Below are 19,134 nucleotides of genomic sequence, written 5' to 3' on the forward strand. Positions count from 1 at the left end.
CACATTCGAAGCATACGAAAACGTACAAATAAAGTAAACTAAACATATTTCACGCCAAAAAAGTATTCGTCTACAAAGAAACATTATTCATCTGCAATGGCTTATATTGTAGTCCCCCAAATTTTAATACTTTGTGGGTCCTCCTTTTAGCCGTATGATCTCTTGCAACCTCTTTGGCATTGATCTGACTAAATTTTCTGTTGTTGCCCTGGTAATTTTTCTCCATTCCGTCAACAATGCGTTTTTAAGATCAGTTTTATTTGAAATGTGGTGTTTTCGTATATTTGTTTCCAGTGTGTGCCATAGATTCTCAATTGGATTTATGTCCGGTGATTGTGGAGGGGTTTCCATCCACTTCGGAGTATTGTATAAGAGCCAGAGCTTCGTATTCAGGGCAGTGTGTTTCGGGTCGTTATCTTGCGTGAATATGTAATCCCCTACTAGGCCCATTTGCTCAACACTCGTGATAAGATGTTTCTTCAAGATGTTGATATATGCTATGTGATCCATTATTCCCTCAATGAAACACAATTCCCCAATCCCGTTCGCACTCATACACCCCCATACAAGTACTGATCCGCCCCCATGTTTCACTGTAGCTGTAAGATTCTTTTCCTCCAGCTCACAATTCTTTTTTCTCCATACCAGAACTCGTCCATCTGATTGAAACAAATTAAATTTGCTTTCATCAGTGAAAACCACCTTTTTTCAGAAGTCGAATGTCTCGTTTCTGTGTGATTTTGCATACTCCTGGCGCTTCTTTCTGTTGGTTTTGCTGATATATGGTTTTCTGCGGGCTGTTCGGGCTTGATATCCAGCTTCATGGAGGACGTTTCTCATAGTTTGACCTGACACTTTCTTTCCAGACTCTTGTTCAAGCTCCGCAGCTATGACGGGTGCACTCATTTTCGGAGTTTTCTTAACTTTACGTAAGATGAGACGTCTATCTTGCTGCGTTAGTTGTGATGGACGCCCCGATCTCGGTAGACTTTTGTATGTTTTTGTCTTTTTAAACTTGTATATGAAGCTTTTAATGGTGGTAATAGGCCGACCAATCATATCACTGATCTCACTAAAGGATTTACCCTTACCAAACAATCGTATCATTATTCGTCTTTCCTCTTCACTTGTTTCTTTTGATTTTCGGCCCATTTTGTCTCCCCTGGTTGATTTCTGTTAGTTGTTCACTCCAACAGCAGCAGCACACACACACACTTCGACTAGAGTTCACTACCTGACAAACGTCTGCAAATAGTACCAAAAGACACGCGTTACGAAGGGTATGTTGCTTCAGGTAGATACAAGACGAATACTTTTTTGGCAGTAAATGTGACTTCTCTCTGCTTAATTGTAACCTAAAGAAAACGAAAGACAAAGTTTCATTTCTTTCTTTATTTATTTTATGCTGGAAAGTGTAGACGAACCTACGGGCATATTATTGTGCGATAAAGTCTTCGTTCCTTTAATATATGATTCGATTTATATTGTATGCGCTTTGAGACGAATACTTTTTTTGCTAACTGTATGTTTTTTGTCACATTCAAATTGATGGGAAGTGTGTCTCGCGAGACAGCACGTGCCATTTCATGTCATTTATGTTCTTACCCATTGTTCTATTAAAAAAAAAAAAAAAAAACTTTATACCTGATGCCCCATTTATCGATATTTTTTTCCACCACATCATAACTCCGTTTGACGAGCCCCATTTGATAACGTTTACCGTACACCGTATAACTCTAACTTTTCCTCGCTTCTTTGGTATTTCACATGGTATTTTAGATGTTTCACGCTGTATAAATAATAGACCGCTTTGCAATATATCTCATGAATCGTCTCATTATTCGCCTTTGTTGTGCCTCAACTTCAACTTAACGGCTAATAAAATGTTTGTTCCATGTATTTTTGTCCTAAATAGCAATTTGTGATTTCTTTTGGGTAAAAAAAAAAAAAAATGATTAAGTCAAACACTAACTTTGATGGTCCACACTCTGAAACCAAACAAAAATTTACACACCATAGTGTTTCATATGTAAATTAAGCCTGTTGTGATTCACAGTCATGGAAAATTTGGTCAAGATCGGATAAGTTTCATCAATTGCATTAGTCAATATATAAGCGTTAAAAAATAATCATTTTTTGATTATTTTTTGTTTAAGAAAAAATCATATTAAGGTTAAAAATACTACATGAATGACCATATATGAGCGACAGTACTTCTTTCGAAACTTTTCCCTGTGGCCACTACTATGAGCTGACTAAGTTTACCAGTAAGGGCAAATATACAAAAATTTAAATTAGTTTATTGTTGAAGACATCGGAGAAATCGCTGGTCGCTATTTGTAAATAACAGTATGATCCTTGATAAACAAAACTACTGTATATTTTGCCGAACTTGTACTAACATCACATATTTAAACTTCAGAAAGAGAACATAGTTCATTCAAGGTTTCGTAAAACTTTTTCTATAAAAGAAAGATGTTTCTCACTTCTATGATTAAATATTTAATAGGCTTGTTTCTTGTTTATTGCAGTTTACAGACCTTTTCTCACTACCTTGGCTATATCAAACGTTGACCTACTGTTTTAAGGTGAAATATGCATTACCGTAATAAGTTAAAACGCTCTTCCATGGAGAATCAAACTCGGATTCATGTTCACCCACGGTGCACACTTTAACTACTAGACAAGTAGGCACAGCAAGTGTTTACCACGAAGTAGTAGCAACCATATGAATATCACGAACAGGACTGTGGCTTCAACTTCTACTAAATATATAGTAATTAAATAAACCACTGAATACGGAAAACTGAAGAGATTTGACTAGTCGCACAGTTTTATTGATTTTCTGTGATTTTTTTTTTAACGGACTCATGCATTTTCTGATATCTTGCTTCATTTATTAGCGCACGCTTTCATAAGATGTTATATATAAAATTTTCTTTGAGGAGAAAACTCAGTTCTGTACTTGGGTGGATCTTATCATCTGAATTTTGGTTTTGATGAAGGTTCTCAAGTTCTTTCCAGACAATAATTACGAAATTCTCTGCTGGCGATGGTATCTTACGTTCCAGAAAATATCCTTAATAAAAATCAGTGTCTTGGATACAATTTCTTGATGCGGTTCCAGTTGCCAAGGCTACCAGTTAGGGGTGTCTTCAACAACTCTTCTTCCTCTCTTCATCCTGATATACTGAATCAAATACCATTAATCTCATCTGTTGCTATAGTAACAATAGCCCTATCTTCGAAACGGAAAGACATACCACAAAAAAAAAGTATTTAATTTTATGTGTAAGTAAGACACATCATGTCTTTTCTATTACGTTGCAAGCTTCGATTACAAATTACTATCATCCCAGGATGAGGAATAGCATCACTTGATAAGTAACCCCACAGCATCTACGTAGATCAAAATAAGATAGGTTTGTTCATTCGTTCTTTCTTTCTTTCTCTCTCTGCTTTTTTTCTTATTATTTCCATCATCAAGGATCGAATATTGACGCTGATCTGAAAGGGAAATAAATACGTAGCTACTCCTCGAGAAAATATACGAACTGACTCTACAATGTGTTCAATGGAGCGTTAATTCCTAATTGAATTTGCTATTGAAAGAATAAAGAGAAGAGAAAATCGAATTACGAAAACCATTTAGGGGATCTAAGAAATTAATAGAAATGACGACAATATTAAATTCTCACATTTATTGACTTTTTAATTCTAGTTTTTTTCTTTCTTTTCGCCAGCGAAATAAGTCAATCGTAAGAATATGTTTTGTAAAGCAGTTGCATTCCATTTTTTTTCTTTTTTAGTCTGCTGTGCGTGCTATTATTTGGAACGGGTACTTCGAATGTTTTTCGTTTCATTCTATTCGCATCTGAGACTAACCTAAGGGGGGGATACAGTAAATAAATGATTGCTTCCTTTCCTCCTGAAATTGCATTATATATATATATATATATATATATATATATATATATATATATATATATATATATATATATATATATATATATATATATATATACAGGGTGGTAGGTAACTCCACCGACAAACTTTGGGAGGCGATTCCTTATACGAAATGAAAGAAGATAGTTCTGATAAACATGGGCCGAAAAATGTCTCCTTTCAGAGTTATGATCCATTGAAAATTCGAAAAATCATTTTTCAAAATTCCCTAACTTAGGAACTATAGGACCTATCCCAAGTGGTGTAAAGAATTACACAGGAACTAGTATGTTCTCTATCTAAATATCCATATTTTACCATCCTCCGTTATCTGTGAAAGGAACTATAAAAAGGAAGTTGAAATGTAGGAATACTCTTTTAAGTACTAGTGGTGCATTCGTTTCGCTGGTACCGGCGAATTCTGGAACATCGATATTTAGATAGAGCATATACCAGTTCCTGTGTAATTCCTTAAACCGCTTAGGATAGGTCCTATAGTTTCTAAGTTAGGGAATTTTGAAAAATGATTTTCCGAATTTTCAATGGATCATAACTCTGAAAGGATGCATTTTTCGGCCCATGTTTATTAGAACTTTTCTCTTTCATTTCGTATAAGGAATCGCCTCCCAAAGTTTGTCGGTGGAGTTACCTACCACCCTGTATATATATATATATATATATTTGTAAACTTTTTTCGTAATAAGAGAGAAATATATTTGGAAGAAAATGTCCTTTTAGGCTAAGAGAGAGGGATGGTTAAGACAAGTGAATGATGATGGAAGATTTGGTGGAATGAAAGCTTGTAAGGAAACGGGAGTTCCCCGGGAAAACCCACTGACACGATGTTGTCCACCACAAGCTTACGGATGCATTTGCTTGTTCTGAGTAAATTGACGCAATAATGATTTGCTCATTAAGAAATGGAAGTACATTATTTACATTTTGTTTTTGTCTGTTTTTATTTCTAAGGATTCAATACATATTTGTTGGTCACACTGGTTCATATAGGTTCCTTATTTCGTCCATAGCATTGTGAGGTAGGCCAGACGTGCGAATTTAGTTTCTACAAAGTACAATGCAATTACGATTTTCTCGGGGAAGCCACGGTGAGACCAGTAACATGATACTGAAGTGCCGTCACCCTTTCAGGATAGAAAGTGTGTTGTGAAATGACCTACACTGTGAGAGTACCAGACTCAAACCCCATTATGGTTCCCAGAGCGACTTAGTAGCAGGTCATGTCTTTCATAGAGAGCTTCAGAGTTGCATGAAGACCCAAAATACAAAACTCAAACTTAATTTGATGAAGTCATTTTGTTATATAAAAAAAATAATTAAAAAAAAATATTATGTAGCTTTATATATAGTACATGCGCAAAACTAACAAACGTGTATTTATTAGAAATCAAGCGCGCCTAGAAATTCTTGCTGGGAGGGATCCAAGATATGATGAGGGAGATCCAATACTGCAAGCCATTCCGTTGATGTAGTATTGAACGGGTATTGTTCTGCACCCGAAAAGACGATAAGTAATTCTAAAATACTTCCACCTACATTTTCAGAAAAAAAGAAATATAAAATTCGATTGTTTTTTATAAGAGAAAGAGTACAGATGAAGCGTAAGATCAAATTTTTATGTTGCGTCAATCACTTCCCTGTTAAACAAGTATAGATTTGTTGAGAAAGTGCACATATGTATGTTAAGTTAGGACGTTTTGGGGTGTCCAGACCCGGTGGACTCCCCGTGGGTGCTCCCCTCTTTAAAATACAAAATGAAGATGACCCCCGTTGGTCTAGTAACTAACGAGCGTACTTTGGTCCACGGAATCCCGGGTTCAATTCCCAGAGGGATAACTTAGAAATTTGAAGTATCAGGGTCATTTAGATTTCACCTTGAACTGTAGGCCCCGTCTTATATAGTCTCGATGCAGAAGCGAGTCGCTAAATTTCAGCTAACTAACACACCATCCAACAAAACGAAGATGATGTAACGGTGGTTAAATGTTTTCTTCTAAATTGCATTTTGTAAAACTTGCCAATATCAGTGTTTTCAGTATCTACAGGGATTTATAAGGAACCGGAACATTATTGATAACATTTGAAATTGTGGTATAGCTTGTAAGCCAGACGGCATTCAGTTTACTAGCATCAATTTACAAATATACTAATATGGGGTCGCGCTATAACTGTGGTACGCAGCCAACAACAAATTTTAAGACAACATATAGTCTATATATTTTTGGGCCATCGTGTGGCATATTCACAAGGGCAAATCACACTTAGGGGCAGTCATGTTCCCTATGCCCTAGAGTTACAGGTTTACTCTGGCTTCTGGTACAGTGCTCATCTACTTCTATCCCACGTCACCTGGATTTGCGTTGGACAAGATCGAATCTATACGTTTTCTCAAGATTGTCATGTTTTCTTTCTCATTCTAAATTCACCAATTTTTCCATCTTCATTCACTTGTATTTCCCACCAGTCCCATTAGTCTACAGAGCGTAAATATTTTTTTTTTTTATTTGAATGACTGTAAATCTTTTTGACTTGAAAAGTGTTTCCATCACGTTTTGAAATATATTGAAGACAAAGTATCTATTTCCACAAAAAGAAGGTCCCTTTCAAGATGACATAAGCATTTTAGACTTTATCTTGAAATCCATTTTAGAAATCCATAGACAACAAGCCCAAGCAGTGTGTTTCCTCTTTGGAATTCTAGCAACATAAACTGGAGTTTATTGAGTAGACAAAAGAATGCTTTACATGAAGAGAACAAAGAATTTATTATATATATATATATATATATATATATATATATATATATATATATATATAAAGGAAGGAAAATCGTTCTCCGCTGGACGAAGCAGCTTACGAGATGCGTTTTGTAGAACCCAGAGCTTTTGTTTCTCAACGCTACAAAGAAATGTTTCGGAAAGTTTCTCTGTCAGAATTTCGTTTATAACTAAACTCGTGTGCTTGCTATTTTACGGTAGGGATTTTAAGAAGATAATTTGTCGTGTTGGTTTCTGCCACACGTCATTGGTTACTGAGGACGATTCCAATGGATGGGGACACTGTTGACAAAACATTCGGTTATCTCGCTTAGACAACGAAGAAGAAACATTTACTTGTATTAAACGATTAGTGACTTTTCATCTTCCCCTCTACATGGATTCTTTTTCAGGACGTATTTTAACTAGGGAACTTGCAATTTTATTAACAAGGGAACTTTTTCTGGTGTCACACAAAATGTGGAACGAGACTATGGTCTTTTGATTTGTGTTAGTGAACAAGAAATTTTATAGGCGGGAAAAACCTCTTGATCGCAACTGTTCCGTACATATGGGGGAAGTAGGGGCACTGGCAACACAACACATTGTGGATAATGAGACGAAATATGGCACAAGTTCGATGAAAATATGAGTAGAAACGCAGTTAAACATATACTACAATGAGACATTACACTTGACAATACTCTGACAATATATCATGGACATGATGAAGTAGATGGGGTCAACGGCCGCCTATCTTTCTTAACTCATTTTCAATGTATAGGTGTGTATTGACTTTGCACCGCATTCACACAGGGGCGTATTTGTTGTCTTACTTTCGTCATCATTATCATAAACATATGAAAATGAATGCCTACATGTGTATAACAGTTGGACCTTGCAATTGGACCTTCAAAGTAATATAGGGAACTCATAAATGTATTATTATTATTATTATTATTATTATTATTATTATTATTATTATTATTTTAATAGATTGGATTCCTATAGTTTGTAAGTTTACCATAGGTTCACAATGTGAAAGAAAACTCATTTGTTTAAAAGCTGAAACTTAGGGTAATGATAAACAAATACGGTACGTAGATGAGTAATAATAATTACAAGAAAAAAGAGCTCATTTTTTTGATTGTAGGTGAGTGCACCTAACTTATCAGAAAACAGAACTATCACAATGTATCCTTCTACTGGCTAATATAATAAATAAAGAAAAAAAAAGACCCGCCATGCCGTTATAAATGCTTGAACAACTCTCAACAAAACAGCAACAATAAAAATAATTAATGGTGGTTTATACGAGGCCTCTTATCAAAACTATTCTGTCATGATACATTTAACTACGGGGATCACTTCCGTTTAACGACTTACATTAGACGAGTTGTAAGGCTGCTGTTAACTCAAAAACAAGGAAGAAATAAAATCAATGCAACCTAGAACTGCCGTGGATATAGAAATAACTTATCTACGATTTTGCCAGTATATGTATAATATATATATATATATATATATATATATATATATATATATATATATATATATATAACAGGTACAATGGTTTCCAACCTTTTCTGACTAACGACATATTTTACTGAACGTCTATGGTGTAGCGACACACTTGTTTTTTTTTTTTTGTTAATTATAATATGAATTTCTATAAAGTACTGACTCGAGCATTGGGGGGCGCGGTGGCTCAGTGGTAGAGCGTTCACCTCTGGTGCTTGGGGTCCCGGGTTCGATCCCAGCCCCCGCCAAGTGAACTTTGTGGTGGACAAACACCGTGCTCGTGGGTTTTCTCGGGGTTCTCCCGTTTCCTCCCACTTTCTTCATTCCACCATTTCACTCATCTCTCATCATCACCGTAAAACTCAAAGATTTCATTTCATTTATATGACTCGAGCATTGTTGCAGCCGCTGAAAACGTTGGCTGGTAGCTATACTCTATCATATAATTGATCTTATCTAAATATTACATAATTCATGATTTTTAAATTTAAAAAAAAAATGTGACACACTCTATGGGACTGCGAAACACACTAGTGTGTCGCAACGTACTCTTTGGGAACAACTGCTCTAGTAGACAAAGATAACATGTACAGGATATAATTTAGAACAACATATTAAATTATAACAGCACATTGAATAACAGTTTTGCTTTGACTATACTATGAAACTCCCTTTAACGCTTGCAAAGGTGGTGCTCGATTTCCCACAGTTAGCAAATGAGATATTTCCAATGTTGCCACATCTCACAGTACATTTATCCAGTTTATCGCTTTTCTATGGTGCATGTTATGTTTCTGCGACGAAATCATTTCATTTAGCTCATGACCCACTCTGACCCAATCAGACCGACTCCGATCCACCATAATCCAATGTGACCCACCACTCACAAAATCTATCATCATCAACTCTGACCCATGATCCACGCCCTCCTCTCCCGTGACTAAAAACTTAAACTTGTAATATAACAAGGCTGTGAAATGTACTGAATTTCAACTCTCTAGGTTGAACGACTCGTGAGATACTAACTGTTTTGCAACAAAAATTGGACCCCTACTCCCCTTAGGATATGTATTATAATGAAAGCGATATAGTAACATCCTAGTTGGGATTGGGACCTAACTATATATCAAAAGCCATTTTATTTGGCTTTGCCATTTAGCCATGACGATCATGCAAACATAGTTTTATGTAATAGTTCGTATATTACAGGTCATTATAAAATGATTTTTCTTTCTTTTTTCTTTTTCTTTTTTTTTTTTTTTTTAGCTGTTAGCTCCTTTAATAACTCACAGGCTGCGTCTCTCGAAAGCCAAGTAGTAAGTTCTATTGATATTATTACAATTACAAATATCAATAGCCAATAGTGCCTGAAGTTCTTTTTTTTTTCACTTATAGTTAGACATACCGTACTCATATCAGGTAAGTAAACATAAACAAATGAAGAAGGAATAAAAATGGATGGCTTGAAAGTAAATGTAGACAAATCCATCAGTGTTCAGAAGATGCTGTCTACAATTCACTGAGCAGAATGGGTTGGTGGGTCGTAGTGAATCTGCGGATCATGGTGTATCGGTGGGTCACGTCCTTCTGACTCACTGACCCATTCATAAATATTGACCCACTGACATACTCCATCTCTGTTTCTGAATCTATTCGAGCTCACGTCAACTGAATTGTACTATGCTGCAGTCATTATCTTATTCGTGTTTACATCATCCATCAATTCTGGTCGCAATGAGTAAACGAAAAGAAGGAATAGTAAACTGGGAATTGATGGGCTATTTGGTGAGGATAATTTATGCCTAAGTCAACAGACCATACTCCATACTTCACTATGAAGTCACAAAATGTAGATTTGATATATGGGCCTCAACGGTGCCTTGAAGGAAGTAAAAAAAATGTAGTGTACAAAATGGACTAAAGAAATACTGAATAGAGTGCTGCCAAATCAATCTCATGATCAGTGAGAGTACTTTCAGCAGAATACGTAATTGAACTATCCGAAGGATAACACTCCAATAAGATTGATTTCGTGGAATAATGTGTCATTTGCTAGCCTGAAATGCTATGCTGTAAGATGGTAATTATTCAAGCAGCACTTGGAAAATAACTGAGAATTTATGGAACTGCCTAATTTGGATGTGACGGGAAAAAAAGTGAATCTGTTTGAATCTAATGGAATGATCGGCAGTAACAAAGAAGATTGGGTTAAAAAATACAACACTCGCGCAGTACAATATAAGTAACTTATACTATTATGCCTAGTGTTGTATTTTTAACCCAATTCATCCAGAATAGACCAAGTATATATATATATATATATATATATATATATATATATATATATATATATATATATATATATATATATATATATGCATAATAAACCAGTATTGCTTTTGTCTACTATGGCATGTCGAACAATTAAACAAACTAAATGTGGCAGAGTGAATTATATCAAATTGTGTCTATTTGAATAACAGTATACCTGGTCTACTTTGTCAGATATAAATTCACATCATTACCTGTACTTTGATATGAGTAATTCAATTTTGCAAAAAAACGGTCTACTCTGGCTGGATAGCATCCAGTTAATATAATAATAACCATCATTCAAGGGAGTAGAAACACTTCGAGTTCATAGCTAGAATAACGGATACTAACATGAACTTTAACATCTAAAAGAAGAATGTGAAGCAAATTAGGCAAGTACTGCAAGTGCATAGTGTTTTAGCGGAATAATACTAGCAGATGATAAGTAGAATGAATATGTGAATGAAGACAACTTTTTTAAAATCTCTTATAATATTGGTACCTTCAAACGGTAAGTTAATAAACATATAGAATTTTCTTGAAAGAAGAGCTGAAGAGATCGCTGACTCATGAATGGATGGTGAGGTCCTTACATATGTAAAAGCTTGATCAATTCGTCTTAAAGTTCTAGAAAGTGATCCACGCAAGGGAATACGCAACAAAATATTTAGTTTTCAGATACTGACCTTTTTGCCTTGTTTTCAACTATACCAACATAGAATGCAAAATAGGTCAGTTTTTGGTTTTTGTACAGTATTACAAACATGATCATGTTTATAGTACTTTCTGATTTAGAAATATGTCGCATTGGATATACATTACTAGTAAGCTAGAGAGAGAGAAGGAAAAAACATTACATCAAATTCCAAATGAATATTTTTTTTCTTTAAGTTTAAAACTTACCTCTGTACAAAGAAAGTTATGATACTGGTAATTGTTATTTAGTGATTAAATATGTAATTGATCTACTGCATCAACCGCTGTCTGATGTTATTCAACTCCACTCTGCACTATGTGACAATATATCGTCCTATAGTTCGATCATATTTTTTTTTTTTTAACTGCAACCCTTAGTATAATAAAAACTTCGACGAAAAATATTATGTATTTAACTTCACATATTCTTATAGGTTGTGCGCGTTGTCTAAGGTTTGTTAGAATCCAACAGAAGTAATGTGAAGAGAAACCTAAAAGTTTCTCGGTAAAATTAAGCTACTCTCCTTTCCGAAACAAAACCAATCAAAAATCACTCTCTTACAACAAAGATGAGGCATTAGAAAACAAGAATAGTTAAAAATGAACCACACAGCAGCAGCTAACTGATTTACAGGTTGATTGAAGTATCTGGGTAACTCAATGACAATTTCCATGACGAGAAATTCTACGCAATATTTGATTGTACCCTTAGGGGAGCATTTGTCAATAACAGTTTGTATTTTGAAAACAACCAAAACAACGAGTAGCATATGGATTCCCTGCAGCACCTGTCAATCACAGTTCTTCGTACACAGTACACTCGGAAAGATATTAGTGCCTCCTCTTGACGTCCCCTCGATTAAGCTAGAAACAAAGTCGTCAATTTATTGCACAACCGACTGAGATTAAATTGTCACACACAACTCATAAGACCTCAATGAATAGGTCTGAGACTGAAATGATTAAAGGAGAAACATGAAGTTATATGAACTAACTATTACACGTAAGTCTTGTCCGCTCTGGTTAATTTTCAACAACTCATCAATGACAAATATGTCACAGTAATATTATGGAATATGTGGAGTTCCAAACTAGATGAATGATTATCACTTTTGTCTTCGAAACGAATAATCCCGATAGTATATTTTTCACTATATGAACAACGAGCTAATATTCATTAAAACAACTATTGTCATATTCTTATCTTCTACAATCCAAAAGTACTTAATATACATAGTTTGGTATCTATATATATAACTAGGAAAATATCTTGAGAAAGGGAATAGAAGATAATTTTCGTCCGCAATGCAGCTGTTTTATTTTAGTATTTTTTTCTTTCTTTCTGTCATTTCATTTATTTACGTATTTATTTCTGCATAAAGTAGGACTAAGTTTACAGTGATAGGAGTATGTTTAAACATATGTCTTCATAAGCTCAACCGAATACTGGAATAATATTTACCTTGTATTTGCTATTTAAATTAGAGGAATATTGAGGAGACTGTCGGGACGGCACCTTTTAAAATCAAACTCTAATTTTCTAATATGAGGAAATGCGCTACCGTACTCTGCTTAATTTCTTGATAACAATCGGAACGTACTATTTCTTTCTAAAAAAGTCTCATTCCACAGCGAACAATTTGCTGCACCATAACGATAAAATATCCATGTATCCTACCAGAAGCACATAGCGTCGTACGGGTAGGATACACAGAAATCTTGAAAATGAATGATTTCTCGTATTGTCAAGTATGGCGCAGCTGAATTTATACTTCATTCCTATGTACAGGACGTTTGTGTCCTACCAGCAGGATAACCACGCATAAACATTGTTGTCCTGCTAGCAAGACTAGCATCGTCCTGCATGAAGAACAAATCCTTAGACATTTAATCATTAAGAGATGTATTATATATATATATTAGCACAATTAAGTATAACTTATTGGCTTTTGCTTTGATAAAAAATGAATACCATCTACATCAAGATTGTCTGCAAATAAACATGAAGAAGTATATTCTTTATTTGGTATCACACTAAACCACATTGTTATGGAATTAGATGTAAATGACGTAACTATTCCAGATTCCATACACGGAAATAAATATAGTCACTTTACTACGCTGAATGCAATTATATTTTCATATTTCACTGTGGAACATAGCCGTAAGTCTTTTGAACTCAAGATACCTTGGATTGTTTACTTTTGTGATTTATATGCTTTTTGTGTAAAGCAGAGATAGAAGTTATCACTTTCTTACCTACAAGACTTCGCTATTATATACAAATCTTTTTGTAGAGAGAATTATATGGTGCATTGTGAGATTTTGTCTTCGACGTAAATAAAGTCGTGCTACTAAGGTAAATATTTTCTTCATCACGTTGAAGTATTGTCGTTTTCTATTTTTTGGAACATCTGGATTGAACATGTCCAGTAGATTTGAATAAACTTCGATATTATTTATGGCATGCATTCGAGCAAAACTAAAAGTATGCAGTTTTTAATCCATGCAGTATTGTCATCACAAAACGCTTTTCCAGCGTCCGTATCCTAGAAAGATTTAACTTTGCATCTAATTTCCTGAAATCGGTTCATACAACCTACATAAGCTTCCATTACTCATAGCTTCTCAAGAACTGTCATTGTATATGGATCACGCCCTTCACACTAGAAGACACGTGCATAAGATTCTCATATGAAAGAAAAAAAAACATGGAAACTGCTAAGTTGCAAGAGGAAGATGAAGAACGTGCACTGGAATCAATAGTGCTCTGATAACGGGTCACTTCATTGTCATATAACCTAGCAAGCAGAAAACAACAGCAAATCGTGATGCGTTGTAAACCCTTTTCCATTAGTATTAAGAGTGCAAGATGGTTGGGAATCACCAATGAGAAACTCTCAATCTGGTAGCCATGGTAATGAAGCACACGTGAAATAAAAGAGAGCCTTCATTGTAAACCACCCTTCACCACGTGATTTTCATTCACCAATCAGAGTTGGTTTAATCCTTCAAAAAAGTATTAAAAATCTCTCACATCCACCCTTATACCCTTCTTCATTTTGTTCAAACTTTTTTTTCTTTGATTTTTTCCTTCGTTCCAAGATCTCAAGCTCCCTGAATGAGTTAAAACAAAAGCTTACCAATTTTAAAAACACGGCTCAGTAACCGAAGTATAAAGCTTTCTGCCATGGATAAAATTGGACCTCATTACACTTTTCATACAGAACCCTTGCTGGTGGGTGGATGGGATGTAAGGGGGTACAGCTTGACGTCAGCCGAGGACACATCCGGTTCAGCAGTTAACACGTTGGGTGAATTCACTTAACCCCTGGTAGAGACTTCGCTTCACTGCATTTTTTTTCTAAACTAAAAAAAGTTAAACAGAGAACTAGAATAAAAAGAGATGGAAGAAAAGAGTACGCAACCTAACAATGCAGAGTCAGTGTCTCTTTTCAAGCTGAAAAAATCTGCAGAAATGATCATGTTTCAACAATAATTGCACTCAGTCGTTTTATCATGCTCATCCGCAGTAACTCTGTTTACAACTGTCTACACTTACCACGTGACTTCTTGTAGAACATAATTCTTACAATATTTAACTAAAGCAATGTGATTTTTGCTTGTTTCTCAGTCATCATTTGAGCGTATTCCCAACTAGCAGCGTTCACCCCGCTTCGCTGCGGTCACCCCGGAACGCAATAAACTTTGTTACTTAGATAATTTTTACTTTTTCGCTTTCAAGTGATATGATAAAAACCATAGAAGATTGCAGTAAATGTTAACATTATATCGCCTGTCATTTATGTTAACCCGCCCCGCTTCGCTGCGGTCACCCCGGAACGCAATAAACTTTGTTACTTAGATAATTTTTACTTTTTCGCTTTCAAGTGATTGCAGTAAATGTTAACATTATAGCGCCTGTCATTTATGTTAACCCGCCGAGTGACACGGTCATGCGGGTTGCATATAAATACGTTTATTTTTACCTATGATGAATAACTAACAAAGGATTTGTACGTTATGGACACTTGAATGGTCAATTATCTCAAGACACTGGTAATTAAAAATTAAAGTGATATGATAAAAACCATCTAGGGTCCAAATCCTAATAACCCCCCAAAAATAAAAGAAATTGGTTCAGCCGTATTAGCGTGATGAGGGAACAAAGGATTTTGTACGTTCTCTTTTATATATAAGATTGTGTGTGTTCTCTGTTGCTGCTCTGATCTGTGAAATTAAATTAAACAAAACAAACAAAAAAATATGTTTAACATCCCACGCTAATGACCTATAGATTAAATAATAGGGTGATTAATGCAAGCAAATAATTATGGAAGATTTGGTGGAATGAGAATGTAGGAGGAATAGGAAGAGCTTCAAACCACCCACGCAAACAATGTTGTTAACCAAAAAGAAACTTTTCTCCAGGAATCGAAGCAACCCTCGCATCAGAGGTGAGCGTCATACCACTGGACCACCATGACCTTTCTCTCCCTTGTCTCTTATTAACTGTTTAAGGTGGACCACCACCCGGAAGTCAGTACATATTTTAGCTCATTGCCTTAACTACTGCGCAATGAAACGTTACATATTATAAATATTGCACTATAAGATGGAGTAATGTTTCAGCTACAGCACAAGACACTGATTCATTTGGTTGTGTTTCCTAATATCGAAAAATGTAACAAATAAAAAAAATATATTTGATTCGTTTTACAATGAGCACACAAGATGGCACTTGCTGTAAGATCTTACTAGAGGTGCTCAGTTTTACGAAATGTTTCTTTGTATGTGTAAAGTATTTTAAAGTAACGATCTTATTACGAAATAGCTATATTGTTTGATCGCTTTTCGTGTTATGTTTCATATTTTATTTGAATATTAATTTACATTTAAGGAAATAGATTTTGAGACGAAACTTGCGCAGAACGTCATAATGCGTTGTTGCCAAATTTGTAGGTTTACTGTAATAGTCACAATAAGAAAATTCCTGGATTCTAGCGTTGCAATTCGAGAAGCGGAATTGCGGTAAGGGTCGAAAACTAATTTCTCTTATAAGTATCCAAGTAGAATTCCATGATTACTTCTTTTATTCTCTGACATTAGTAAACACTCGAAGCTATCTGGCAACGCCACACTATTCAAGCAGCGTTTAGCATAGCGCTGGGAATACCTAGTGATCCGCCTTAAACTTTAGACAACTGTGATTTCAAATCAATGACAAGAACATGAACAAAGCATTTTCTTAATTTGCACAATTCACGTTTGGGTTTTCTAAGATAAACTTTAGTCGGAATAAAATGGTACCTGAAAGTTTGTTTACAGTGTTGGCATTTGCAAACTGCCTAGACGTCTTCGAACCAAAATGTTCCAATATTATTTCAATAATAATTCTCCACTAATATTTTGACAGCATTAGTTAAAAACGATTACGCTTTCCACTCTTTCTGATTTGTTCGTTTTAGGGTTGTGTCGCATTTCAGCACCAAGGTTACGCGAGTTGAAAAAAATGAAATGAAATCTTTGAGTTTTACGTCCCACGGTTATGCCGGTTAGGCTAAAGGAGACGGTGATGATGAGTAATGAATGAAATGGTGGAATGAAGAAAGTGGGAGGAAACGGGAGAACCCCGAGAAAACCCACGCACACGGTGTTTGTCCACCACAAAGTTCACTTGGCGGGGGCTGGGATCGAACCCGAGACCCGAAGCACCAGAGGTGAGCGCTCTACCACTGAGCCACCGCGGCCCCGTTACGCGAGTTGAATATCTACAATTAATATGTAGCAGGAGCCGAATGTACTCATACACCAGTAGAACCCAGATCTATTTTGCTGCGGTTAGTAACAATGAAAATATCACTTGCTGAGACAAAAGGGACGTTTAGTGGGGAAAGATTGTCTCCTGAACGATTAATGTAGGCTTGAAATGCGAACTTTTAAATCAATCTGAATAATAGTGCAATAATTTATATATAGTCATGTAAAAATGTAGCCCTTGGAGGGGGGTTATCCCCACCCCTCTCCCTGTGGACCCACCATTCGTAAATGCACATGCTCAACTAGTACAGATCACACTACATCTGGTGGTCTAATTATCTCTGATTCTCCTATTGAGGTTCCATTTTTGGATCACTGTAAGATTTCAATCTTGAGGGGTGACAATCGACAGTCAAATTTCAAGAATGCAGTTGTAGCGTTCTGAGATCACTTGCTATAAACTGTTCATAAAGTGTGGACAATTGACAAGCCATTGCCGAGTTCTAGGCATTTATTTTGCTTTACTTTCAAAGATTTACTTGGATATCTATGCAACTAACTAATTAACTAATTATTATTATTATTATTATAACTCCGAACTTTCTATTTGTCTCGAATGCTATAAAGCCGCACTTCAAGGATTGAAAAGCATTTGCACCACAATTGTATATGTAGATACCAATGTGCCATTTAAAAAAAAATAATAAAAAAATAAAGTACCCATTATGGATATTCTCATTGAAGTTATTTATGCAACATTATTAAAATATTAATGAAATATTTATGTATTTGATATGAACAAAATTAGCTGAGTCATTTTTGAGAAAGCAGTCTTAAAATAACTTCAGCCCAATACTAGTCCTTTATTTTGTAACATTTTTTAAATTTTTTTTTTATAAAAAATAATTTACAATTTAAGTTAATTATTTATTTATTAAAGCAAGAAACACTCTAACTGTAGGAATGAAATACCGGCATTTAATTTTCGGTAAATTTCTTTCATATTTCTCCCACAATATTTCACTATTAATTGAATTTCAAAATAGAATACCCCAACCAGAATACCTTTATTACCTACGGGGGCTCAGTGGTTGAGCCTTTACCTATGGTGCGTCAGGTCTCTGATTCGATCCCCTGTCAGGTAAGTTTGTGGTGGACATAATCGTGTCCGTGGGTTTTCTCGAGATACTACAATTTCCTCCCATATTCTCATTCCACTAATTCTTCCGTCATCATTCGCTTGCCTTAATCGTCATCTCCCTTAGCTTAAAAGGCATAAACGAGGGACGTTAAACTGAAAGATTCCATTTCATTTCTGTATTACCTGAAAATATAGTCTTCCAGTTGTGCTTTTAAATTTTAAGACTATTTTTCAAATCCCTTCCTTTCGTCATGTAAATTAATGTGGGTGTATTTCGAAGGGTGTTAGCAGAGCGAGCCAAGATGAAAACGAATATTTTAAATAAACAAATAAATAAGAAGAACGAAATCAAAACGAACAATGAAGCTTCTTTTGTTGATGTTTTTACTTCTTGATCAAATGTCTGGAAGAACGTGACTCGTCAGTCACAGTCACGCTCTTCGTGACCATTACAGTCACGGAGGTTCTATGCTGGGCAGTGTTGCGAACTACAAGCATACAAGCAAGTATTAAAGAGTTCGGTGTGAATTGGGCTATTTCTGTCGTGCCCATGTTGGAAGTAATGCTGGGGAATTCAGACATAATATGGGGAGGAGGATATAAACTCTTTGGAAACTTTTTTTTCTCTTGTATTCTTGATTCTAGACTGTTTGATTCAAATGTTCAAAGTTTATCCGAAAAAAAAAAACTTACTTCATATGCTGCAAGGGTGGAGTAGTGTGAATTCACCCGGACTTCTCTTTGACTTATCCCTGACTGAAATGACTTGTGGCTTTTTTTTAAAACACAATTTTGGGATCGGATATTTTAAATGTTAAATTTTTATTAACTTATTATCTAATTTTACTCTTTTTTTTTCATTTCAGCGAGGCTATGTAATAATGAGTTAGAGTTGAACTTGGAATTATTTCCCCACCGTGAACTGAATGTGAGTTTCCCCACACGAATGGCAAACGTACAAACCACATCCCTACGAGGAAGCTC

The 19,134-nt window shown here is 35.3% G+C and overlaps 1 protein-coding gene across 1 annotated transcript; it reads right to left on the bottom strand.

Annotated features, from left to right (window-relative positions):
- Positions 1-708: 708 nt before the first annotated feature.
- On the bottom strand, positions 709-1,152 carry LOC145687196 (uncharacterized). The gene has a single exon (XM_081760662.1). It carries the CDS (start codon positions 1,150-1,152, stop codon positions 709-711), a length of 444 nt encoding a protein of 147 aa, XP_081616788.1.
- Between the last annotated feature and the right edge of the window lie 17,982 nt (positions 1,153-19,134).

The sequence above is a fragment of the Thermobia domestica genome, chromosome 6, assembly GCF_964235325.1.
Source record: "Thermobia domestica chromosome 6, izTheDome1.hap1.1, whole genome shotgun sequence".
NCBI classification, from domain to species: domain Eukaryota; kingdom Metazoa; phylum Arthropoda; class Insecta; order Zygentoma; family Lepismatidae; genus Thermobia; species Thermobia domestica.

What these genes read in the sequence shown, in the direction of transcription:
- LOC145687196 (XM_081760662.1), bottom strand. Translation starts at nt 1,152, where the DNA reads ATGGGCCGAAAATCAAAAGAAACAAGTGAAGAGGAAAGACGAATAATG.